Source organism: the organism of the source record quoted next, unplaced genomic scaffold (genome assembly GCF_019419815.1).
Source record: "Pyrus x bretschneideri cultivar Hongxiangsu unplaced genomic scaffold, Pyrus_bretschneideri_v1 Contig33, whole genome shotgun sequence".
Lineage (NCBI taxonomy): Eukaryota > Viridiplantae > Streptophyta > Magnoliopsida > Rosales > Rosaceae > Pyrus > Pyrus x bretschneideri.
Window position 1 is genome coordinate 2,699,511 of NW_025999646.1, and position 26,683 is coordinate 2,726,193.

The 26,683-nt window shown below is 38.2% G+C and overlaps 5 protein-coding genes across 5 annotated transcripts; 3 read left to right on the forward strand and 2 right to left on the reverse strand.

The window, feature by feature from the left end:
- The first annotated feature begins 2,203 nt into the window (after positions 1-2,203).
- On the forward strand, positions 2,204-3,425 carry LOC103967993 (caffeoylshikimate esterase). The gene has a single exon (XM_009381354.3). The coding sequence runs from the start codon at positions 2,243-2,245 to the stop codon at positions 3,269-3,271; it is 1,029 nt and encodes a 342-aa protein (XP_009379629.3). The 5' UTR covers positions 2,204-2,242; the 3' UTR covers positions 3,272-3,425.
- Positions 3,426-3,826: 401 nt separating this feature from the next.
- On the reverse strand, positions 3,827-12,213 carry LOC125480421 (helicase-like transcription factor CHR28). The gene is made up of 12 exons (XM_048591274.1): positions 11,731-12,213; positions 11,042-11,114; positions 10,441-10,839; positions 9,054-10,282; positions 8,616-8,687; positions 8,031-8,108; positions 7,041-7,935; positions 6,549-6,679; positions 6,119-6,340; positions 5,074-5,691; positions 4,750-4,959; positions 3,827-4,341 (listed from the first exon to the last, which is right to left on the reverse strand). The coding sequence occupies exons 1-12, from the start codon at positions 11,866-11,868 to the stop codon at positions 4,237-4,239; spliced, it is 4,170 nt and encodes a 1,389-aa protein (XP_048447231.1). The 5' UTR covers positions 11,869-12,213; the 3' UTR covers positions 3,827-4,236.
- A 1,733-nt stretch (positions 12,214-13,946) lies between these two features.
- On the forward strand, positions 13,947-16,887 carry LOC125480292 (protein GID8 homolog). The gene is made up of 7 exons (XM_048590915.1): positions 13,947-14,279; positions 14,436-14,546; positions 14,718-14,877; positions 14,986-15,092; positions 15,998-16,129; positions 16,266-16,422; positions 16,551-16,887. Exons 2-7 carry the CDS (start codon positions 14,496-14,498, stop codon positions 16,670-16,672), a joined length of 729 nt encoding a protein of 242 aa, XP_048446872.1. The 5' UTR covers positions 13,947-14,279; positions 14,436-14,495; the 3' UTR covers positions 16,673-16,887.
- Positions 16,888-17,031: 144 nt separating this feature from the next.
- On the reverse strand, positions 17,032-17,920 carry LOC125480293. The gene has a single exon (XM_048590916.1). It carries the CDS (start codon positions 17,484-17,486, stop codon positions 17,184-17,186), a length of 303 nt encoding a protein of 100 aa, XP_048446873.1. The 5' UTR covers positions 17,487-17,920; the 3' UTR covers positions 17,032-17,183.
- Positions 17,921-21,883: 3,963 nt separating this feature from the next.
- Positions 21,884-23,377, forward strand: LOC103967448 (kelch-like protein 31). Its single transcript, XM_009380729.3, has one exon. It carries the CDS (start codon positions 21,990-21,992, stop codon positions 23,106-23,108), a length of 1,119 nt encoding a protein of 372 aa, XP_009379004.2. The 5' UTR covers positions 21,884-21,989; the 3' UTR covers positions 23,109-23,377.
- The last annotated feature ends 3,306 nt before the right edge of the window (positions 23,378-26,683 follow it).

Here is a 26,683-nt window from a genome sequence, read left to right on the forward strand (position 1 = left end):
AAAGAAAAGAGTAATCTTAGATTGAGCAACTTTTTAAACCAAATTTTATAAATCATATAACGTGGTTATTGAAGATTGGATTATTACTTAAGTGTTGATTAACGTGTTTATTTTCTATATGTGACATGTCATATGATTTGCAAATTTGGTCTAAAAAGCTGATCTACCTAACATTATTTTAAAGAAAAATATCATTCAGTTACAATTAGGGCTGAGTTTGGTTTTATTCAAGGTTTTTTTCAGTTCGTTTTTTTTTTGGTTTTTTTTTTTTTTCAATTTTTTTTTTTTTCCTTAACCTAGGAATGGAGAGAAGAAGAAAAAAAAATCTAGAGAATAAGGCTGTCAACATATGTGGGCCTAAAGTTGGGTTTACAAAGTAGACTAATGGTTGACTTGAAATTGGCTTAGAAAATGAAAACCCAACATAAATAAATAAAAAATTAGAATTCCTTACAATTTTTTTTATATCTTTTGGACTAAACATTTGTATCTTTTCGAAATTTGATTAAGGTGTTTTAACCAACAAACACCTCAGCATTTTTAGTTAATTTAAATTACATATCATTATGTATTTTTTGAAAGTAAAATAATGATTAATTTCTGAATGTATCCTCTAAGTTGTTGGATGTGTTTTTTTTTTTCCTTATTTAGTGGGATATTAGTTGTTAACTCTATTATCTCTTTTTCTAATTATATTCTTTCGATCAAAATAAATTGTTTTCTCCTACAAACGTTAAATATTCTCTCTTTTTTTCAAATGGTTTGTTTTTTATGGATTTTTTTTCCAAATCGTTAGTGATCCACAGTAATTTTTTCATATTTTTTTGTCAGACTATTTTTCTTTGCGTTTTTTTGTTACTTATAGTTGTTGACAAACTTTTATTAGGTAAAACATATTATGTATATATTATCGCTGGGTACATTTGAATTTGTAAAAAAATGTTGATTGGTACGTTTATTTGCAGTTTTAATACGTTTGATTTGGTATATATTGTTGATATTGGTACATTATTTTCAGTTTTGGTACGTTCGATTTTGTACACATTATTTATTGGTACATTTATATTGTTGTCAGTCCTATTTTTGGTACGTTTGATTTCGTTGGATTTAAAAATATTTTAAATCGTTTTGAATATATATATATATATATATATATATATATATTAAATCGTAGATAATAGGGTTTTTTTTTAAATCGTTGATAATAGGGTTCTAAACCCTAGATAATCATTGTTAAATTGTAGGAAGTATTGTGAAAGTAAATTGTATTTAACTATGTTTTTTTTACAATTATCTCCAAAGAGGGAGAGAGTAATCAAAATGCTAGATTATAAGGAATTTTGGTGTGAGGTTTTAAGAAATATGGGGCAGTGGCAGGTTATGTAATTTTGGTACCCAAAAAATATTAATTCTAATACATGTGGCACCAAAATTATGAGAAGAAAAGTTTAATCAAATGTCTAAAAGGCATGGATGTTTAGTTTTAAAAATTCAAAATTGAGGCACCTATTTCAAAATGTCCCTAAAAAATATAATTTATATCTCATTTGGTTTAGTTTGTTTTGATTCGGTTTTTGAACCACCAAAATCGAAGGCGAACCATAATTTTTTATTCAGTTTGTGTTTTTTTTTTTTTTTTTTTTTTTTGTTTCCGTTCCATTTTCAATTTCGGTTTGATATTTGTTTTATTTTTTTTATTTTCATTTTTTCGAGTCCACCCCTAGTTATGATATCATTATCCTAGCTAAAACGATTGTTAGTTGCATAAGAACCCATAGACATGCTGTCTAAAGGGAGAAATTTTTCATTGTGACGGGAATACAAGTGATACACCTCATTTTTCATTAGAAGTGGTGGGAAATTTTAGTTTTTAAGTTATTAACTTTTTAGTATACATAACTCACTATTTGTATAGTGATATGCGATGTATCACCTGTATCAGGCACACTAAAAAATCACTCTGAGGGATTATTGGGTAGAGGCTTCCGTTCCCCGTCGTTTGTACACTCAAAGACACATGAAAAATAAATCCGCTACATTTAGGTCCACACAAGCCCATTTTGGTATCGAAATGTCTTGGGTGTAGGTGTCAGGTGACCCAAAAATAAAAGCATCCCAGTCAAACACACCTCGAACAAATCAACATCGAGGCAGCCAAAGAAGGTCACATCCTTCTCTCTCATCGCTCCGTCATCTGCTTCTCTCCAAGCAGAGGAGCAAAAGCACTGTCCAGCTTCCAACAATGGAGGAGCTAGAAAGCGTCAACACCACCAGCCGGACCCAATCGGGCCAACCCGAATCCCAACCCCGAGCCCAGCTCCCCCACTACTGGGGCACCACACCAGAGCAAGAATACTACAATCTCCAGGGCATCAAATCCTCCAAATCCTTCTACGCCTCCCCCAGAGGCCTTAAGCTCTTCACCCGCCAATGGCTCCCCCTCCGCCGTCCACGTGGCATCATCTTCATGGTCCACGGGTACGGCAACGACATCAGCTGGACCTTCCAAGCCACCCCGATCTTCCTCGCCCAAAACGGTTTTGCCTGCTTCGCTCTCGACCTCGAGGGCCACGGTGGCTCCGACGGCCTCCGCGCCTTCGTCCCCGACGTTGGCCTCGTGGTCAACGACTGCCTCTCGTTTATCAATTTGGTCAAACACCAGGACCCCCAATTTCAGGGACTCCCCTGTTTCTTATACGGCGAGTCCATGGGCGGCGCGATTTGCCTCCTCATCCACTTCGCCGCCCCGGAGGCGTTCCAAGGCGCGATCTTGGCTGCCCCCATGTGTAAAATCTCGGATAAAGTAAAACCCAGATGGCCGATTCCGGAAATTCTGACATTCGTGGCGAGATACTTGCCGAGATTGGCGATCGTCCCGACCGCCGACCTGATGCGGAAGTCCGTTAAGGTGGAGGAGAAGAAGATCGTGGCGGATATGAATCCGTCGAGATACCGGGGGAAGCCGAGGCTGGGGACGGTGGTGGAACTGCTGAGAGTGACGCAGTACGTGAGCGAGAGATTGGGGGATGTGAGTCTTCCGTTTATTGTGTTGCACGGCAGCGCGGATGTGGTGACGGACCCGGAGGTGAGCATGGCGTTGTATGCGGCGGCGAAGAGCGAGGATAAGACGTTGAAGATTTATGAGGGGATGATGCATTCGCTGCTGTTTGGCGAGACTGATGAGAATGTGGAGGTTGTGAGGGGAGATATCTTGGGTTGGTTGAATCATCGGTGCGGAGGAGGCGGCGGCGGCGGCGAAAGAGAAGAATGACGTGGGATTATTGCATTAATGCCTAATTGTTACTAATTATTGATTGAAATACTGAATTTATAGGTGAACATGTTTTACTCTCATGATTCTGCGTTTTTTTGTGTATTATTTGTTCTCTATGTTAATTAAGACACGTTCAGAGTTCGATTCTCAAGGTGCTCGGGACTCTCAGGGTACGATTCCCACCCTTTCAAGTGATAATTCCTGCCCTTTCGAGTGAGGGAGAGTAGGATAGTGAGTTAGGACACACGCACTCCGCCTAGTACTCCATTCCCACTCTTTTGAACGGTAGGAAGGGTAAGAAGTACGGGTTTGATACCTTGTAAATGAGGTTTTAGATTCGGCTCACTCAAGTCTCATATTCAACTCACTCAAAGGACGGGTTTGATACCTGATTATTATGCCGTCACTTCGGGTGACCTAGCCCCAAATCAATGCACCTACAATAATCACTGTATCAAAAGACAAAAAAATCCCAAGCCTGATCTCACTTCATCTCACATCTCAAATTGTCATTCACCATCAGCATTAATTAAGATTGATCGCTAAATCAAATTTCTAAGAATATAAACCTTTGGATTAATCATCAAATTTCACCAACACGAAACAAGCAAATTTTACACCCAAACTTCTGTACTCTCTGCGAATTACAAATTAAAGAGACGAATCTTCACAGCTTTCATTGCTTTAGACTACCTACTCCACATCCTATACAACATGATAACGAACAACGAGGACGGGTAAAGAATAGAAATTGTTAAATGAATGATCATGTGATTCTATACAGACTATTAACATAATCTTCCAGTTGATAGCCCCATACGCTACTCCTTTTTAGATCTATTGTCAGATAGTCTTCGAGTATCAATCCCGCTGCTGCCAATGCCAAAAAAAAATAACCTATCGACGATACCTTTCTGTGTGTTAGCAAACCAAAATCTCCTCGAACTATAAAATCTCTCTAATCACATCATAAACAGGTACTTAAGATCCTCTACCGTCAGGCGAGTCTGTCCACCGCCCGTTTTATCCTCTCCAAATGCAGACGCAACCATCTCTCTCTTCTTTTGCTGTGGAAATCAACCGTATGTATCATAGTATCAGAATAGCAATGCACAGATGGTGTTATCAGTCTAACAGCGAGATATACAAGATAATGAAAAGCACTCAACCATTCTTGCTAGTCCCGATCCTGACATGGGAAAGGGATAATATGCCAGAAAGATCCTGACATGGGAAATGGATAATATGCAAGAAAGTTATTGTGACGATGGAAGGTTTCACTAAACAAGAGCCAGCGCATACATACCATCCAACAATGACCGGAATATATATGTAAAAACTGCCCTACAGTGTTTAAAGTGCGAACTTGAACTGAAGTGATTAATTTTTTTATATTTTCAATCCTTTATTGTAGTGATTAAGAAAATTAAACTACAAACAAAAACGAAAACTACAGACGAACTCAAGGACAGTACCTGAAGGGCTAAAATACGATCTTCGACGGTGTCTTTAACAGTCAAACGCAAAACTGTAACAGGACGGGTCTGCCCAATCCGATGAGCTCTATCAATTGCTTGATCTTCTGTGGTAGGATTCCACCAAAGGTCCAAAAGAAGAACATGACAAGCTGCAACCATGTTGAGACCAAGACTAGCTGCTTTCAAAGACATAATCATGACTGTCACCTACAAGAAACAGGGTCAAACTTCAGAACCATCGCAGACAAATGAAAATACCAACTAAAAAATTACCTCAAAGATTTATAAATGAATTCAAGATACCCTATTATTTCCACAAACCTCTGGAAGGGTGTTAAAATCCTTGACAGCTTTATCCCTAGCTGTTACTGACATTGTTCCATCGAGTCTTCTGTACTCAATGGAAGATGTTTTAAGACATGCTTCAAGCAAGTCCAGCATCCTTGTCCACTGTGAAAAGACTATTGCCTTCTCGCTAACTACCTTCTTTGAATTCTTAGAGCCCACCACCACATCCAATTTCTGACTCTTAGGAACGTCCTCAAGTGGTTCAACCACAGAAATATCAGAAGAATTTTCAGAACAGCTGGCATTTCGATCAACCCTGTCCTCTAAGCAACTATTTCCAGAAATGCAACCCTGTGGTTTACACATTGAGCACAGAACCTCAAGAGCAGCCTTAATCTTGGAAGAATTGTACAAGCGATCCTCGTAGACAGTCTCTACAGCATCAAAAACTTCAGAACCAATGCTCTCTGGATTAGTCTGGTCAGAAAGAGAACTGTTCAAAGTGGCTTTTGAAAACACTGCAGAAGCTTGGAGTCGAACTTTGCAATTCGTGTTTGGGCACTGGTTGTCATCACCGGTGAGATGTTCATTAACGCATTGGCTACAGAAGACATGACCACATTCGGAAACAACAGCATCTTCAGGCGGATCCTAAGTAAATAAAAACGGAGGTGTCAGCAGGACATTTCCCCCAAGGAACGGTCTAAATGTTCTATAAAATTTGATCAATATTAACTTTTTAGACCATCCCTAACTTTTTCTAAAAAATCAAAAGATTCCCAACTGTAATCACCACAAAAATTAAGACAAAAAATTTTGTAAAATAAACATAAGTTTTAATTTCTTTAACAGTTATACAAATTTTTCACCTCAAATTGCATTTATAAAGATACGAGAGCAGCATCAGATTTAAAATGCTCAGCATGGAAGGTCCTTCAGAAAAGAAAAGTATGCTCCACAAGAAAGTATATCACAATAACACGGTACCAACTATGTATTTTAATTTGGAAGATCAGTAAATGCCATCCAACCATTTTAAAATACAACTATGAAAGAAAAACAAATGTTGAACACTTACATTACAGATGCCGCATATCGCCAAAGAAGCTTCTAAGCAATTCAGAAGGGATTGTTGCTTATCAAGAGGAAGTTTCTTTGCCTTCTCAACTGAAGATCTCCATAAAGAATTTGAATCATACCGTCTAACAAGAAGAGGGTGATCACAAGCTTGTCGAAGACGCAAAAGCATCAACAAAATGTTAACATAATTTTGTTTGACAGTTCCTGCAGCTGCATATTCCTGACATGTGAAGCAAAGATATTTGAGAAAATGACCAAAGGGAATTAAACATGGATACTGCATGCTCTGAAAAACAAAAACAAAAAAAACCAAAAAAAAAAAAAAAAAGAAGCCAAAAGCATCCTTTCAAGAGGAAAAAAGGGACGTCAGAAAAATAAGAAAGCAAAACTGCTATGAACCCCAATATTAGCTTTGCTCTAAACCATACTTCAAACTGAGCACGTGAATCAGCCTCTAGCCTCGAGTAGAAATCTCGTTCTTCCTTCGAAAACTCCACCCTTTTCAATTCTATGGATTTAGGTGGTAAAGTAATAATAGGTTCTCCATCAAGAAGTGTGCCTACAGCAAGAAACTACCATCAGATGGAGATAATCAATGCTGATTAAATGGATGTCAACAATAAGAATTCCAGTGGAAACAAAATGATGAACACTTGGTTTTAATGTAAAAGCAAGTTCTGAAAGGAAATGCCTGGTGAATTCAATTCACATCACAGAACTTAAGCTTAATAAATAGTAATATATATACCAGCAAATAAGAGTGACTGGTAAGAGACAGTTCACTCGTGGCTAAAATCAACACATAACCAATGAATTTTACAAAGGCACCAAAAAAACAACCAAAGTAAAATTTTCAAACTAAGACTATTTTTATTCAAGGAGACACAATCAATGAGCAGAAACAATATATTTGGTCCCACCTTTTGTGCGGCGTAACATAATTGTCTTCAGGACAGCTTGAAGTTTTCTGTACCCTTTTGTTGGATTCCTATTAATTGGGACCTTAATTGTAGAGATAAATGACTTGTATACAGCATAAGGGTCATATTTGAGAAATCTGAAGTAGCTATAAAGGTCATCAATTGCATTCTGGATAGGAGTGCCTGATAAGCACCACCTACGTTTAGCGCGAAGACCCCAACATGCCCTAGCTACTTGAGTTCTATGATTCTTAATACTCTGAGCCTCATCCAGAACAACCCTAAACCATGCAACCTTAGCAAGAGGGCGAGCAACAGACTCAAGCACAGCATTTTCTAATCCCTTCTTGCCTTTTGAACCTTTATTTGCGGAACTTTGAGGGTATTTCCTTTTCTTACTGGAATGTGGACCATCATACTCGTCTCGGTTTCCTTTCTCCTCATCGTCGTCATCAACAAGAGGTTGCTTAGGAACCTCCATGCTGACAATCGAATATGTTGTGAGGACAACATCATGCTTAGCCAGCTCCAAAGGATCCCTTGTCCGGTTGCTTCCATGGTAAACTAGCACCGAGAGATTAGCTTTTTCAGTTACCTTATTCTGCAACTCCTCGGCCCATTGCCGGAGGACACTAGTGGGACAAACAACAAGTGTTCCAGCAGCGGGCCTTCCCTTTGCTTGTATCAGAGGTTTTATGCTCTCGTTTGGGGTTCCATTTGAAATAACTTCATGGGCATCAGTATGTTGCTTCCTTCCACCAATCTCAAAATGCATATCATTATCATTGTCCAAATCCAGAGTTTCCAGCTTTTGGTTTTTTACATCTTGACAAGCTCCATATGAAGGCCTTTCCTTAAGTATAAGTGCAATTGTCGATATTGTCTTTCCCAATCCCTGAAAAATGAAGATCACATATACATAATTATATTAGGCACAAGTACTTGAAAGATGGAAGTGGTGATAGCTAATCAATACTGAATAGTATAAACCTGATCATCGGCAAGAATTCCTCCAGAACAGTGCAAACTAGCTGTCTCTTTCTGAACCATCCATGACAATGCAATTCTCTGCCCACGACATGAATTAAATTAGATGGACCCTTTTCCGTGCATTCACCACAGACACACATATATGCAAAGCAGGTGTCCAAAACAATTAGTCACTGGTTCAAATAAAACTAGACTAGGCACAATGCAGTGGACTCCTTGGAAGGAAAGAAAAACAAAACAAAACAAAACTGACAACTATTCCAAATAACGAGTTGCTTATGACTTTTTAGCAAAAATAAAAACAAATCATAACATTTAACTGGTATGCCAAAACACTTAACTAGCAGCTGAAATAATCCAACTTCTAATTTAAGCTAGAAGATTTTGATTCCGTAACAAGAACCATATGGTGAACCTCCACAAATTATTCAATAGAACATGTGAAACTGGAAACTTTCTTTCCTGTCTATTGAAATACAGTAGAATAACCCTTTAATTCACCTAGCAGCAAAATTGCCTTTTTATAGGTTGTTCATATTATATTTATCTAGAATAAAAGTCAAGAGAGAGGGTATAATTTAAAACCTGATGTCGTAACAGAGGAACTGCCAAAAGTCCATCTGGTGGAATAGCTTCTGACTTGGGCTGTGAAAGGTCCTGCACACAAAATTTATCTCACAAGGTTTCAGATCTCAACTTCAGTGATGGGCATAAATTCTCACACTTTTTCTTACTAAAACAAAGAACCAAAACCATAAATAGGACATAATTCGGGCACACGATAGCATTTTGAAAAATATTTCCAAAAACTTGCCATCAAATTATGAATTCTAATGACCCATTTTGTAACATAAAGTTACTTGATCAGTTAACAATTTGACACAGAAAAAGTGATCCATCTTATGATATGAAGGCTGCTTCACAAATCAACAGTTTGACACAAAAAAAAGATCCATAATATAGCTACTTGATAAATTAACTATTCAATGCAATAACAAAAACAATATTAAGGTTAGAGCTAACCTGCAATGCTACTCTCAAAACCAATTGTTCATCTCCTGTCTTGAATCTCATGCCTCCCACTCCTCCGTAATGATCACTCGGCATCAATTGTTGTGAATTAACAACAGTATTTCCAAGTGCTGGAGACCGTTTCATGGGCGCAGCGTAATTAGTATTGCTAACCACTGAAGAGCGACTTGAGGGTGCAGGATGACTGATATGTTCAATAATACATACATCAACGTCATCGTCTGCAGCAGATTTGTCAGAGAAGTTACTATGAATTGATTCAGGGCTGACTTTCGAAGGATGCATGCTCTTAGAATGAGTGACTATATCCTTCATGTAACCCTGACTCTTGCATGAAGTGAATGACTGAGCACCTCGAGAATAGGCATTTGAATTCACAGATTGTCCATCAACAGGGGATGTGGAACTTCCATGCTTAATGTCTTGAGAATGACAAGCTCTCTTACATGCACCAATCGTGACTTCTTCATTATCCAATGAGTTACCAAGATTCTGTGTTGATATACCAAAACCAGACTGCTTGAAGTTTTTCTCAAAAAAGTGATCATCAGCACTAAAAGAAGACTGTGTACTGACAGCTTCATCCATGCCTCGGAAAGAATGACACATAACACTACTTGGAGCAACAATCTCATCATTCTTTTCATCCTTCACACCAATACTTATCTTTTTGCTTGACATGTATGTCTGAGTAGAACTCAAAGGCTCAACTGATGCCTTATTGTCAACGGGAAAAGAGTCAGCATCGAATGAAGAATTTCCACTGATTGCTGACATACAATTACCATATCTCATATTCCACTCCTTTCCATCAAAAACATCAATCATTGACGGCTCAAAACCAGATCTACCAGTTATCACCTCCTGACCATTTAAATTCATCTTGCTAGTTGAGCATGAACTATCAGCTGGAAACTCCCCTGATTCATCCTTCACATTAGCCATCATTTCTTCATTACTCAGAAAATAATAACTCGTAGGACTATGATGCATTAAGACATCAGTGAAATATGTATTATCTAAGCTCATGCCACACATAGCAGTATAAGGGTCACAGTCACTGAAAACATCAGAATTTTGACAGAGAGTAGAGGATATTTCCATAGAAGTGCAGGAATTATTTTCAGATGGCCCTAAGGTTTCCATGGTATTTTGTCCCAAAGTGAAATACGTTCTGGAACGTAAGCCCATGTTCTCGATATCAAGGCACTGCGAAGCATCTGCAATCAATCATCAGAAGACATAAATTTGTGCTTCCACCTCAAAATTTAAAAACAATACAAAACACATATGCAATGATCTACATCAATAACTTCAAAAGCCCAGAAAAAAAAAATGCAATTCTCTAGTCGATAGCCAATATGAAATATTAACATACATTCAGATTCAGCTTTCCCTGGCACATCACCTTCCCTCTGCAGGACATTCAGATCTCCGTGGTCCAAAACATGGTTGGCATGCCCTTCAGAAAAACTAGATGACATACCACATGGCTGTGAAACTGCAACCCTCTCTGTAAAGCAAGTCTCATCGCTTGGAACCAAGGAAAACCTGTCTTTAAGACTCGTAGAGTATGTATGCCCAAGAGAACCAGTGTTTGCTGATGGTTGCATTTCTTTGTAATCAAAATTCATTTCATGGTTCCCTTCATAATCAAAAGAGCCATCAGGACCCCCTGCCCCAGAGTGCAAAGCTTCAGAGCTGTATGGATGATTCCACGCGCCTGGACCCATTAAATCAGTTTCTATTGGTGGTTCTTCTTTTACTGCTTGGGATCCTAAACAATCAACAGAGAAATAAGCAATCAGATGCGGTCAAACACATATGTTGCCAATATAGAATCATAGATGTTCCACAATACCACAACAATATAGAAGGTAACGATGCCCTACTACAAAACAAAGTTGAGAAAACTATGTCATATATGGGAGAAACAATAAAACATTAAAAAAGCTATAAAGTCAAAACAAAATACTAACCACTTAGGAGCTGAGCATAGGAAACTTCTTCAGCGTCCAATTGATTTTCCAATGACAATTCCTCTGGACAACTCTGCAGTTAATACTCAAAAGTTCAGCATTAAAGAAAAACGGTGGGGTTAATAAATAATAGAGCAAAACAAGAACACGAAAAAGGAAGACATCTATAAGTCTTGTCTAAATTCCGCGTCAACAAAAAAGTGCTCAACGAAATGCTCGAAGGTCTAGGTAATTAAATGTAGCAATAAAAAAGAACAAGAAGGGCATGTGTGAATTTATCTACAACAACAAAACGACGTGTGAATATGCTCATAAACCCCTTTGGTGCTTCCCCTTAGTAAACCCATTTCTACTAGTAATTTAAGCAGACAAAATCTTTGAAATTCGATCATTCTTATCCACAACACAATGATTTTTTTTTCACTAGTAACCAGCTGAGATTAAGTGTTTCCACTAGAATTGCATGCAAATCCTTCAGCATGCACAAACACATACACGTACAGACTACAAGCTCAATCTCAAGTCGCACCCAATGGAATCGAAAACCCACTCCCGCAGGAATCCCAAAACCCCCACAAGATTGCCATATCTTTCACACCGCAGCCAAACATTGCAAAAAATCAAAGCTCCCAACACAAACTGCAAACAAGTTCAATCCTTTCCTATACAGTTGTAGTACCAAAAATTACCGTGGGTTCTTCATCGAGAAGGCGATAGAGCGTGTCGACATCTATGCACATCTCGTCGTCCTCGTCAAATTCCTCTCCTGCAAATCCATCGACGGCCGGTAACTCTCCCCAATTCGAGCAGTCCTTCGCCTTCAACATACTGTGAAACCCTAACCCCTTACCCTAGCTTGCTCGCACCTTAACGAAAAATCCCTAACGAGAACCAGAAGCAGTCAAATTACACTCGGAATTCCGAAACGAAAACCTGGATCCGAGCAATTGCAATCGCATTCTCAACGAAGCCGCCGAGAAAATCCAAAGAAATCGAGCGCGCAGAGAGAGAGAGAGAGAGAGAGAGAGAGAGAGAGAGAGAGGGGCGGCGTTTGGATCGTTGTCGATGTGAAGGCGTCTGAGAAAGTTCGCAAGGCGACTTTTGGTTTTATTACTTTTTTTATTTTTTTATTTATTTTGCTTTTCGTCGACAAAGTCTCGCGCGGATCGTGAAGAATGCGGTGGCGCAGGTTTAGATTGGGTTTTGGGGATTTGGATAGGAGGGGTGCGCAGGTTAACGACTCGTTCCCTCTCCTTGTCTTTTTTTTTATTTTTTGCTTTTTTTTGGATTTCGTCGGAGACTTGTTGGTTCGTATACATATTTCGCCGTCGTTTGGTTTTCCTGCTTGAACTAGGAATTTGGGGGGATTTTAATTTATTTTTGGTAAATGATTTTGATTTGATTATTCGCAGAGGTGACGATGTTTTTTTTTTTTTTTTTTTACAATGGGCATAAGCATGAAAGAAAAAGAAAGATTATATGAAAATTCAAAATATCACGTGATCATAAAACTTTAGTTATATCTACAACTAGTAACCGACAATAAAAAAGAGAAGCATGTTCAAAAAATACTGATAAAAAACAAACCCACAATGGTGCTCACTTGTCCTACTTGCTAAGGTACTATACAAGATTGCCAAAACCTAATTTGTTTTCTTTACAAATAAATTTCATACTGGAAATAGAGGTTTGAACTAAATCACACAATGAATTTATTATAAATTGAACTTGAGGTAAGTGGAGTTAAATATGAAACCCCGAAAATGTTACAATAATTTAAAGAAATAAGGGGTTTCAAATTCGGTACGCATGGATAAAAACTCAATATCCTATCTACTAAGATATTGAACCACATCCTATTAATGGGGTGATGAGTTTCTATACATGTATCGTGCGTTTGAAACTCCTTCATCTAAATTATTGTAGTTGTTCCGAACTTTTTATTTCTCTAATAATAATAAAATTAAAATTAAAAAAATTAAGTGGGACTGGTAATTCGCACCTTGTGGTGTACACTGGCAACCGGCCAAATCCATCCAATGCGTACAAGTCGAGAAGTTTAATAGGCGGAAAGTACCGATTATACCAACATGTCCGCTTTCGCGCCACTAATGTTGTACCTGCTTCTCTTACACTTTCGGAATTTTCTCGTTCTTTTATTACTTGGGGATTTTTTTATTTTTTTAAAACAAACGATATTATCTATGGTAAAAGAGATGAGGTGGGTTTAACCTTTTAATGGACTAGTAATAATGCGAATTAAATTCGTCTTTGGCAATAATTGAACCTAAAATATCACACTTACAAATGAAAATGAATACTACCAGACCGTAATACTAAGTGGTATTGAGGGTCATTTTAAATTGGAACTCGTTTTTAATTATTTGATTGGGGTCTTATTTGGCTGGTGACTGCTAATATGTTTAGTAATTCAACAAACATGTGAAAATTGTAGTTGGGAAAAAAAGGTTGATGATCCAACAAAGAAAAGTAAAAAATGGAAGTGTAGATATCGCTTCATCAAATTGGTTAAGGTCGTGTGCTTCTTTTTTTGGATTGAGTTCAAATCAGCTTATTCGCAAGAGTTTCAAGACCACTTCGTTGATGAAATTTTCTTTCGAGAGCAGCAATCGAGAATCTGCATAAGCAGAACTCAGGCAACTAAAACTTCATAGTACGGTCTATTTGAAGGTAGTTTAAAATGGCTACGAGTTTTTATGATAACGTTTAATAGAAAAACTTGAAAATACGAATACAAAAAGAATTTCATTACTCTAGCCTCCAATACTTTTAAACTATTAGTACAAATTTATAACACTTCAAACAATCGTTTATGAGGAAAAGTGTTTTACGTAGAAATAGACGAGCCGTCCTCTTCGTGAACATTCTTTGTTCTCAAGCCCTTCGTTATGAGCTCGTCTGTAGATCAAGATGTAGCCGAAAACTAAAGCCCAAACTCGATTCGGGTTAAAACCCAACGGTTCCGTGAAAGATTTGAGTGCATGTTCACGTGACACGTCAAAATTCAACCCAAAACCCGACCCGCTCAAGGTCAGGGCCCAATTAAGGGAACCCGAGAACACTAGCCAGAGTGAAGGGTCAGAGAGCAGCGAGAAGAAAGGGATCGCCGGAATCCCAATCCCTCACGCACACTCACACCCAAATTCCGAACCAATATACATATACAGACGCAATCGTCGCAAACCCAGCTACCCAGCAAACCCAGCACGCTTCGAAGGTACCCTTTTACTTCACTATAATTTTCTCGGCAGACAAACACTTGTCTTGGATTAGAATTTTCTCGGGAAAATTATCACTCGGCTACAGTTATAGGGTTTTTGGCGAGTCTAGGGGTTCTTGTTGCGATTTGAATCGGTGTTCAACAATTTTTCAGGACAATTTGAAGGAAAGTAGTTGCTGGAGTTGAATAAATGGGCTTCGAGGCCGTGCACTGATGTCCCTGTTCTGGATTGTTGTTCATCAGCTTGCAGAGATCGAAGCAATGGTAAAGTTGAAATCTTGCTATCGATTCTAATTGATCTGTTTTAGCTGCTTAATTTCGAGTTTATAGAACGCGATTACGATGTTGATTTGAGGTTGAATGTGCAGTAATTAGGTCAATAAGCATTACCATCGGCATGTTAAATCTGTATATAATTTGTATTTTTGTGCATAGGCCGCGTCGAAGAAAGTCATAACGAGGGAAGAGTGGGAGAAGAAGCTCAAGGATGTAAAAATTAGGAAAGAAGACATGAATAAATTGGTGATGAACTTTCTTGTCACTGAGGGTTATGTGGATGCTGCTGAGAAATTCCGTATGGAATCTGGAACCGAACGTATCCTTTTGTTTCCGTAGTGTAATGGCCTACTCTTATAATTGGGACATTGCTGGTGTGATTCATTTTGTACTATATGTTGTTGTGTTTCTCCTTATGGGTAAATAGCAGATATTGATCTTGCAACAATAACGGAACGCATGGCTGTCAAGAAGGCAGTACAATGCGGTAATGTGGAGGATGCGATCGAGAAAGTGAATGACTTAAACCCTGAGGTGGGATGTCAATTCTCAAATTTCAATGTTTTGTTCATGGAGTCTATACTTTTGATACCATTGATGAAAAAATTTTGTCTTTTCTTTCCTTTGATAGAATCTTATTGCTTTATGCCAGTATCAAAGTTTGGCCTTGCATATCAAGTAGGGCAATTAGCTGGAATGATCAGTTTTTAACCTTTGTTTTCAGAAGTGATCGGTTTTTAGTAACAATGACATGTTGATCATATATCGATGACATAATGACCACACATCAATGATATAATGACAACATGGTAAAAACAGATCATTTCTGCAACCAAACGTAAAAAACTGATCATTCTAGCTAATTGCCCTATTAAGTTTGGAAGTATAGTTTGAATAATTGTGACTCATGTGTGTCGTACAAACTATACATAAGGTTAACTGCCTCATTGGAATTCCCTTTGGAATTGAGATTGTATGAATCATTGCTACATATTTTCATAGATTTGTGAATCAGGACATCAGGTTGAATATGCAGCATCATTGGGTATATTATGTAGCGATAAACTCTAACCACAAAGTTGCTGCATTCAACCTTGTAGAGTAAAAATATGCACACAACAAATGCAGACCTGGTATTACATGGGTGGTTTACACTTTACAGTTACTTGTTTTGGTTTGTTTTTCTTGACATGCATGTACTTTAATGTGACATTCATTCATAGGGAGGGTTCGTTTCCTCCTTTATATGATGCTTTATTTTCTTCCTTTATTTTGATCTCTCGTTTATATTAATGATGGGTCACAAGTAGTTTGTCATCTATTCATAGTTCGTATCCTTTGATTTTTTTTTTATTTATCTTTAATGAGCATCCTGTTATTATTTCGATCGTAATCTTTATTAAAATTATTTAAAATATCTGTGCAAATTCCGTCTGCAGATTCTGGATACAAATCCTCAATTATTTTTCCATCTCCAACAGCAAAGGTTGATAGAACTAATTCGGAATGGAAAAGTCGAAGAGGCTCTTGAATTTGCTCAGGAAGAGCTAGCACCAAGGGGAGAAGAAAATGTAAGATTCGGCCCATTGCAACTTTCCTTGATTGACTATCATGTGTGTAATTTGATTATTTATGATTTAAGTTCCTTCTGGCTTCCTCTATAACTCCATCCAACTGAATTGTGTTCACTGTGTTGTTTATGTGCAGCAAAGCTTTTTAGAAGAGTTGGAGAGGACTGTTGCACTGCTAGCTTTTGAAGATGTGAACAACTGTCCCGTTGGAGAGCTTCTCGACATATCACAGCGCCTAAAGACAGCAAGTGAGGTGAATGCAGCCATCCTTACCAGCCAGAGTCATGAAAAAGGTTAGTATGTTTGCTATAGTTTTATTTGTTCTTCCATGAGCATCTTTGAGACGAGAAGATCAGATCTTTGAAAGAACATTTGATTGAGTCTATGCTAAACTATCGTATATTTCGCTGTCCTGTCACAGATCCGAAGCTTCCAAGCTTATTGAAGATGCTGTTATGGGCTCAGAACCAGCTTGATGAAAAAGCCGCTTATCCTCGGATAAACGATCTTTCCACTGCCAAGCTAGAAGACCCTACTGTCTAGATGATCTCCAACCTCCTTGCATGGAGAGATGGAGGATTAGGTTTCGTCTAGGCTTTCTCATGGGATGACAAATGATGTATGTACCTTTATTGCGATAAATGACTCTCCTCTCAGATGCTGTTTCATTGCGATCTTTGATAATTTGTTCTCGATTTTCGTTTGTAGCTTTCTCAACATTTGTACAAATGGTTGTCTATAACATCTCTTTGTTTCTATTGTGGATTAATTCTTTGGCTGTTTAAGGTGTAGCATAAACAAATGATATAATTTAAGGCGACGGAGATTTAAACTTGGGTTGAGTTTTTTCGTCAAGTGATATAATTTAGCACGAGAGAGATTCAAGTTTGGGCACACTGCTCTGACCAATTGGCTTAACCTGGATTCATTCATCGTTTGGACAATGACCATACTTTTTAACAAGCATGGGATTTTTTAACACAACACAAAACTAATTAAAAATAAAAATAGAACATAACAATTTACTTTCCTCCGCCATATTCTTCCAAAAACATCACTCGGAAATCACCCAAAGAATATAAACCCACCCAGAACTGCCGATATCCGAATCCGAACCCGATCCATGCTGAGGTCTAGCAAGTTTGAAAGCAGCATTTGCTCCTCCCTCCCCCGATTTCCAGCTTCCATCGTCGAAATTCAGGGCGTAGCTCGAAGGATCATACTGGAACGTCCTCAGCCGCTGCTTCCCAGAATTCTTGATAGCCTTCCTCAATGCAGCTCTAACTCTCCAGAACAAGCTCCTGCACTGCTTCCTGCTGTATGCATTCACCCAAACCAACTTTCCCACCAACCCCATATTCACAGGTCAAAACCGAGGATTAAGCTCTCTTTTTTCGACTTTTTTTCTGAAGAATTTGAGAGATGGGTTGCAATTTTTCCTTGTGGAAACTGGAAAGGCATAAAAAGGAGGAGAAGGAAGCTTTTGGAGAAAGGTTTAGACGGTGAATGCAACCTTTTTGGTCTTTCAAAGTAGCTATGCAGCTTGAGCTGCAAGCTGCAGTCCTACTACAAACTGATATGCTTTTTCTCTTAAAAGTTACGTTGGGATGCTCAAATTCCGCTCTAGAGAGAGAGAGAGAGAGAGAGAGAGAGAGGAGGTACGGTGGACAGAGGGCAGTGGCAGTGGGCAGTGGGCAGTGGGCAGTGGGCCGAAGGTCGTATCACTATCACGGCAGAATGTGGTTGTTACACATAACGAATCAATTATTTCACGGTTTTTCCTCGGTTTTTACTTTTTTTCCCTATTTGAAGCCATATTACCATCTCCTTTATTAGGAATTTGAGCCCTCTACAGCCCCTAGCAATTAGTGAAGCCTCAACCTTGAGAATTGCTTGCTTATATTTTTCAGTACGACACCACGACATTCTAAACAAATAACACAATTTTATGTGTTTTTAAATAATATTGCAGGAAAACTAATAAAAATTTTTGAAAACATTGAGTTTTAACGATAAGAAAAAAATAAAAGGTAAAGTGAATAGTATCAGGATTGACTTTTTAGTGTAAAAATGTGGATTTTCGTTAAAGTGAACAGTACTAGGAGCTTTTCGTTAAAGTTCTTGAATAATATTACGCTATTAGTCCGACATGTCACAGTAATATATTAAGAGTGTAAGAAACTCTCTTGTCAATCTCAGCATAAAGTCTCAATTTCTTATTAGCAACAAAGAAGAATTATAAGTTTGAAACGACTATTCGAAGTGACAATAACATTTTTTAAAAACCTCGACCGCACGCTTTTTAGACTTACTCTTACATTTCTCTAGATAACAAAAGGATTTAAACTTCTACTCTTTTCATTTGAAAAGGAAAGCCTGATAATTTCAAATCACACGTCCAATGCAAAAGTGCAGAGAGGCTCTGAATTTAGGGTTATTGATTCACAAAATCATCAAGAAAATAATGGACAATGAAAATTTGGCGAAATTCAAACTCCAAAGTGAAAAGAAGAAAAGAAAAAAAAAAAGTACACTGAAGCTCTGCATTGAAGAGTCAAAATTAGAGTTTTTCTTTTTCTCAAAACTGGTTTGTCTCCTTTTCCTTCTTTTTTGTCTTCGTCTTCAAAGCCTTATTGCCTTCTTCCATATGCTCATTAAATTCCGTTTTGTCTCTCTCCACGGTTAATCGCGGCACTTTCCTCAGTCTCTCACTGTGCCTATTGCCACGCTACTCCCAACCAGGTCCATTTCGGATGACCTGTCATTCTATCCCACAGAGCAAACCTTGTCCTAGAGCTTGGCAGCTGTTGGCACCTCTCTGCCTTCTTCTTTATGTAGCTTTCTCTGTTTAGGGTTTTGGTTTTTCTTAGTAAATTTGGATGATTTGGGAGAATAACTTGCATAGAACAGAGTGTTATTGCCGGCAGTGTTACAAGTCAATCACAAAATATTGCATGAGAACATATGTAAGACACTGGAAAGAAATTCTGTATATTGGAGAATGAGAGGAGAAGTCTCGTTTTACATAACATAACGGATGAGAATGAAGAACAGACGAACACCCATGCATCCCGAGCGGAGAGCTAACATGAAGTGGGATGTATTTGAATAAAAGAAGAAACTCAACTGATCAAAGTTAAAACGCATGTAGTTATATATGTTTCTCTAGATGAATGAGATACTGTCGCAGTAGCACTTAAGATGTATTTAAGTCTCTCTCACTAAGTGGAATATTTTGAGTGAAAGTTTTGCCAAATGGCATTTTCTTCAAGTGGGGGCCTCTTTGATGCCATGCCTCAATGATCCTTGGTTAGAGATAAGGTTTCATGGTAGACCTCAAGACAATGGAGATTTTGTCTTGATCAAAGGTTGCATCTTGTAAATTAGGGCTAGGTATATGGGGTTGAAAACAATGTTTGCCAGCCCGAATTATCCATGACAGCGCATATTCAAATCTGTCAGCTCAAAAATTATTTTCATCTTTCTCAGGTATACCTTAACCTGCACTTGCTTCTCGTTTAAGATTTTGCTTTGTGCATTTCTTGATGGTGATCTGATCATGTGCTTTTACAACTTTCCTCCAATCCTGGCCTTCTATTTCCTTTGCTCTATATACCATATTGACAATTCACTCTTTAATAAAAACTGAACCAAACGTCCTTAATAAAAAAACGAACGTCTTGTCCAAAAAATTGATAATTCTCTTGAACAAAATTGCACCCTCGACCATGGATGATTTAGTTGGTCACATGCCTTGGTTACTGTTTGTTTCCCCAATATGTTAAGACTACTTTCTACTGTCTCAAAATCTGCATGATAAAAAAGCAGAGATAAAGTATGAGATCCGGGAGCAAAAATAAATATAGTATTAAGCACTTTTACTTATAAAATTAGAAATTAGTTTCTTGATAAGCAAACCCAAATCTAGAGGGATGATTCTGTGTTTACTTGTTGTGAAAGCAAGGGATGACATATTCCAGAATATGTTCATGGATCATATATTAGGATCTCATGTGGACTTGCCCTACTGAGGCCTTTTTTAAGTGCTCTTTCAGAGTGCTGCTTCATGCATGTTTTTCCTAGAAGCGCTTCTCCCAACCCTTCTGTATAAAAAGTGCTTGTGCTTCTTTTTTTCTATTAAGTATGAATTTATTAGAGATTATATGATATTGTTAGTGATTAAAGGTCAGCAGCCCATGTGTTTAGATCACGGGGGACAAAAATGCTTTGGAGCAACCTACAGCATGGCAAACATTTCAGCAATCAGCATAGATCTGTTGATTGACCAACCACTCAGTGCCATACCAGCAATTCTAAACTAAGTTTGCAAATCTGAACTTTGTCCAATTATGGTAGTTTAGTTCAGATGTAAGGTAGGTTAATTAGATTGTGAATTTGAATTTGATTCTCTTTTTTTTTACATTAGAAACTTCTTACGTTGAACAGTAGGATCAGGTGGACTGTCCAACTTACTTACAAATAAATAGCTATCTGTAGTTAATTAAGAACTGCTTGGCCTGGCGTAGATAAAAACCTCACAGCAAGGGTTACATCCTGTTGTGAGTGAGTTGAAGTGTCTAGTTCCACCATCAGAAACCTTAAATTCTCATAAATTAGAGCAATGTTTTGACTAACGTTGAAATCATTGACCATGATTAAGTCCAGCATCAACTAAGTTAGTGAGTGAGGATAAGCTAAATTCAGATCACCTTCCATCTCTAAAACCCCAAAAAATAAATAATTAAAATCCTCTTGTATTTGAAGAACTCGGTTCCGCTAAGATATTCTCCATGGTATGAAAACATACCTTCAATCGGTACGAATCAAAGTTGTGATTTTTTCTTTGGGAATTTAATATATTAAATCAAATCTATCAGAGGTGTTGGTTAGCTTAAAGACGTTTATACTTTCTACAATTATATGATCTTTTTGCTTTTGTTGTTTTGTAAAAGCTAATTTTTCATTCTTTTTTGTAGAGATCTGAGCTCCCACCATGATTACATAGTTGAACTTGAACTAGTCAGGTGCAAATCCTAAAAATTCCAAAACAGTAGAGACTATAGAAAAAGAAGAAGAAAAACTTGGTTAAAAAAAAGAGTGATCACCACACCACTTCACCATCTACTCTCCCCTCAACATTTTCCATACCACACAAATGGATACAAGCAAACCACATAACCAAAGAAAGTACATAAAATTGGCTAATTTTTTTTCTCTAAAAAAGGGGACAAATTGGTGGTTTCGCAACTACGTACTGTCCACTCTTTTGGAGACTGAGAAGACTCATAGAGGCATTTCAACTTTCCCTAACCATCTTTGTGTAACTCACCAGTGCTAGGACTTGCAGGCCATGTCGTATGGAATACGAACTTGAATTCGTTCCCAACCACTTGAGCCACCCCACGATGGTTCTTAATAATTGGTTAATTAGATATTGTAATTATTGTCCCTGTCACAATTCAATTGACCTCAATCAAAACTATAGCCCAAACAAAACCTAACCATCAGATTAAAGAGTGACTCAACTCCACACTTATTTCTTTAATCTTTGCAATCCGATTCCCCCTTATTTTCTCTTCGAAATCTCCGGAAAACTTGATTATTTTACAAAATCGACAATGGAAGAGACAATAAGCCGCCAAACCACTCTTATCACCTATTCCATCAATCAATACAAGAAACCATAGGTTTTCACATCAACCCTAGTTTCTAGTCGATGTCCTCAAACCACACATTTGTGGTATTCTCCGCTATCTCCATCTTATTTTGCCTTCATCCCTTATATTACATTTCCCATTTGCCAAAACTCAAAACGAACACATACTTACAAACCCTAATAATCTCCTCCCAAGCAAGTCCAATGGGTTCTCTCCCATTTCCACCAAGACCCTCAACTCCACCACCCTCTTCGCCAAACCCTAATTCTCTATCCAAATTTAGGGTTTGTGCCACGTTTTGCTATAGAGAGCCGGCTCCAAACCTAAACATTTCTAATTGGATAGAATGCTACGATCCGTCGACCAACATGTGGACGCATGCCAGCTCCATCCCAGGCCTCACTGAGAATCATGTCCTCAAGGGTTTTGCCATGGTGTCTTTACGTGATTCGGTTTACATAATTGGCGGTAGGGTTTGTAATAAGGAGAGAGCTCACACGTCGGACGAGTGCAGCGAGCTTGTCGACATGGACATTAAAGTCTCCTCCTCGGTCTTGCGCTACAATGTCGGGTCAAACCAGTGGTCTACCTGCGCGCCACTTGGCATCCCCCGGTGCGACTTCGCATGCACGGTCTCAGATAACAAGATCTACGTGGCGGGGGGAAAGGCCACGCTAGATTGCGCGAGGGGCATCCCATTCGCTGAGGTGTACGATCCGGACCACGACGAGTGGACACCGCTGCCGAACATGAGCACGTTGAGGTACAAGTGCGTTGGGGTGACGTGGATGGGCAAGATCTACGTGGTGGGGGGTTTCGCGGAGAAGGCTGACTCGGACGTGCCGGCCATCATGGTGCGCAGCTCCGCTGAGGTGTACGACCCGCTAGTAGGGAAGTGGGGCCTTATCGTGGGGATGTGGCAGCTGGACGTGCCACCTAATCAAATTTTGGCCGTCGATGGACGGCTTTTCAGCTCGGGCGATTGCTACAAGCAATGGAAAGGCCACATAGAATCCTACGACGGCAAGCTCAACATATGGAATGAAGTTGAAGGGTCCCGCCTACAAAGCCTCACTGCATTGGGGCCACACGATCAAAACTGGGCACTGAGCCAAAGGCGTTACCTAACAATGGCAACCATTGGGGTGGATTTATACTTCTTGGCAGGGTATGGGATGGAGAGCGAATCATCAAGAACAATGTCGATCGTTCATAAATTTGATATATCTGCAACCAACGATGCATGGACGAGCATGGAGCCGATGGAGGAAGATGGAGAGAAAGAGCTTTGTGGGCATTGCTGTGTTGTTCAACTCTCATGAATCTTGCCTTTTGCTTGCAGCAAAAGATTGAAAAAAATTTGGTACCTGCTTAATTAATTAGTTAATTATATTTATTACTGATAACTATTATTATGATCATATTATATTATTATTGTGTAAGGTTTTGCTGATTGATCTATAAGTTTTCACGGTAGCTGTCTTAACTAGTCGGATTATATGCTCAAGTTGTGAACTTTATGGAGCAGTCCTGATGATTTTGGATACCTTGTGACAAAATAAGAAGAAGAAAAAATCTTTGTAAAATCTGTTTCCCATACTAGTTACTGGTTTATGAATTATACATATAGATCCTTTCTTGAATTCGAATATTTTACAGTTGAGAAAACATGTTGCTTATGAATTTGTGTTCATGTAATCTGATCAAATGAAGAGTGCTATACGATTAACATAACATCCATCTGGGACAATGTTTTACGATAACGTTTAGATGCATAAACGACAATAAACAAAACAAAATGTACTATATGAACTTTGTATTGCATTGTTAGAAACATAGATTACTAACGGTTTGTTTGAAAATGGTTTTAAAATAATTGAAAGTATTTTTAGTGAAAATATTTTTAAATTTCAAAGGTACTTGAAATATTTCCTACAATAAGCATTATAGAAGCACTTCAAGTAATTTTTTTCTTTCATAATTCATTTGTATTTTTACTTAAAATTTGTTTTCAAAAACATTTTCACTAACAATACATTCAACAATTTTAAAAATATTTTCAAACCAACCCTAAATTAGAAAATGGAATTTAACCTAGGCCTATTGGAATTTCGTTTGTTTTCCAGCCACTTTATGATGCTCGCTCAGTTTGTCTTCTAGGAAGACACATTGTGTTTGCTGCCAAAAAAGATAAATATAATTTATAGGTGTAGGTATAGGGCATTAGGGTATGGGGCATTCTTGTTTCTGATAAAATGCATTCCACTGGTACTTTGTCCAAAATCAGAAAGAAACGAATGTGACCTGAATCATTACATATACTGTTTTCGAAGAAAGTTAGTGTTATATCATAAAACTAATTAGTAGTATAAAAAATAGTTCAATCTCTTAGAAGCCCATGCAAGGTTACTTCTCTTATCAATGTGGTATTTATTCATTTTCAATAAGCCCTTCACATGTGGCGAATTTTTAAGTCTAACACGTGGACAACACAACGGGGTGACGTGAAGCACGTGTGACCATTTGACTTTACATGTGGAACAACCTGCTCTTATATCATGAAGAAAGTTGGGGTTCCACCATAAAACTAATTGGCAATATAAGAAGTAACTCAATCTCTTATAAGCTCTTGTAAGGTCTATCCTCTCATCAATGTGGTATTAATTCATTCTCAATAGTTTGATAACTTTTAATTAAACTGTCAAGAGAAATGCTAAGAATACTCTCTCAAAAGTGGGACTTGTTATGGTCTCTCTACCACTTCATAGTTTAACGTTAATTTTCGTGCCAACATTGTAAAATATTGTGCCAAAAACATGAGGTAGCAAAAAGTTCATGAAGAACCCCTTTTTTGAGAGGAAAACTAATGAAAAGGGTTTAAAAACTTTGAGTTTTAACGATAACAACAAAATAAAGGGTACAGTAAATAGTATCATGATTGACTTTTTAGTGTAAAAATATAGTTTTTCGTTAAAGTGAATAGTACTAGAAACTTTTCATTAAAGTTCCTTTTTTTGAGAGAATCGCCTAGCATTTCTCAATTGTAAATCATTTGCTATGCCTCTTCATCAACTAACTTTATTTGTTTCACTTTTTTCATAAAATAAAATTATTATACTTAAAACTTCAATTTCCAACAATACAATTTTTGAACCATTTGATATTCCAAACTACTTTAATTTAAAAAGATCATTGAGCTTTAAACAACATGAGAAATACATTTAACGTGCAAACTGATTTAACTTACATCTGCTTCAAATACCACGTAAACTCATTTTTCCCATCAGTCTATATCAAAGAAAATTATGTTGCTCTCCTAATTGGGCCCTATCAAATGTCCCACATGCCCCAAACCCGTTGATAGAAATATAATTTTATTAGGCAATGCTTGGCATCAAAAGCCCACATGGACCAACCCAATTTAGTTCTATCTTTCTGGTGGGGCACACCCGATTCTCAAAAAGGACCCACCCATCCATCCGGTTCTCAAAAGGGTGAATATGGTCTGGGTCAGACTCATTGTTTTTCAAGGGTTAAGGGTTTTAGGGCTTTTCAGCCCAAAATTCTGAGCTTTCAAGTGGTCATGGGGGTGTCCAGCTTTAAGCACCCTCAAAAGAAGAGAAAGGTGGAAACCAAAAACTCAGCCGGAGAAAGCGAAAGCAGAAGATTCATCATTCACGTGAAGCCATGAAACTCAAATCTCTGCACGAGCCACCCACACACCTTTGGTCCGTAGTTGCTTCTACTAATGGTCCCCAACCCTGGTGGTCTGTCTTAGAGATATGACTTCTACCCGATACATTATTGTGACGATATTTTAAATCAGTAACACCACTCTGAACTCATCTTACTTTGTGTATCATGAGAAACGTACCTAAAAATTTGAAATATATCTGTGTTTGCACCACTAACCCATCCCCTTGAATACATATATAATTTACGATTAATTTGAGATATCGTTACAATTGTAGCTTGAATGCAAGTAAAAGTCTGTTAGGTCTGAGGACACCCTTGTGAAGAGAGGATCCTTGTCGGAACCTTTTTGTGAAGATCCCGAGAATCTTCCAATAACATCAGTTCATCATATATCATGTGGTCATTTTTTATTAGATATTGTTTATATTTAATTTTAAATAAAAATTTTTACAATAATTTCTGATCGTACGATGTACGATAAACAAATGTGATTGGAAGATTCTTAGAAAAGAGAATCGAATGAGGATCCCCCTATACCCTTGTGGACCTCACCTTCTGACCCTGCAGACCCATCATCTGACACTCTTATGCACTCCGATTATCTTTCCCAGTCCCCGTCAAAGTTTCAAAAGAGCTTTTAAAAATTTCTACTTGGACACGCCACCGCTCGTGTAAACGGGCACACACACAAAACCCGCTGGTTTTGCACGCGTGAGAGAATGTGCTGCGCTTTCTTACCTCACTCCCTCTCCGTCTACACCTCGTAGGCTGTACCGTGTAGCAACATCTGAAATCTCCGAAGCTAATGAGTTTTCAACTCGTGTGACTTTGACTGTCTCAAACACATCGACGGCCCAGATTTTGCACCCTCGGAAACTGAATCTGAGCCGTTGACGTCGGGAGACAATCCTCGAGGACTTTTAGATGTTTCACATGTTGATTAGCGACCTGAAAGCCCCGACATGGGGAGCTGATATGTCGGTCTCTCGTCATGGGAAAACGAGAGCTGAAATTGAAGAGAGAAGAGTAGTCCAGTACATGCCACGTGTCGATGAGTGAGATGGATGCTTCGTATGCCCCGTGGTAAAAGAGTTACTGTGGGGACCATTTGGGGTTGTAGGGTTTTCGGGGAGGCGTGATAGGAACGTAGGCAGACAAAGTGCATGTGAAGGAGGTTAATGAAGGTTTAAGATGGGCTTTT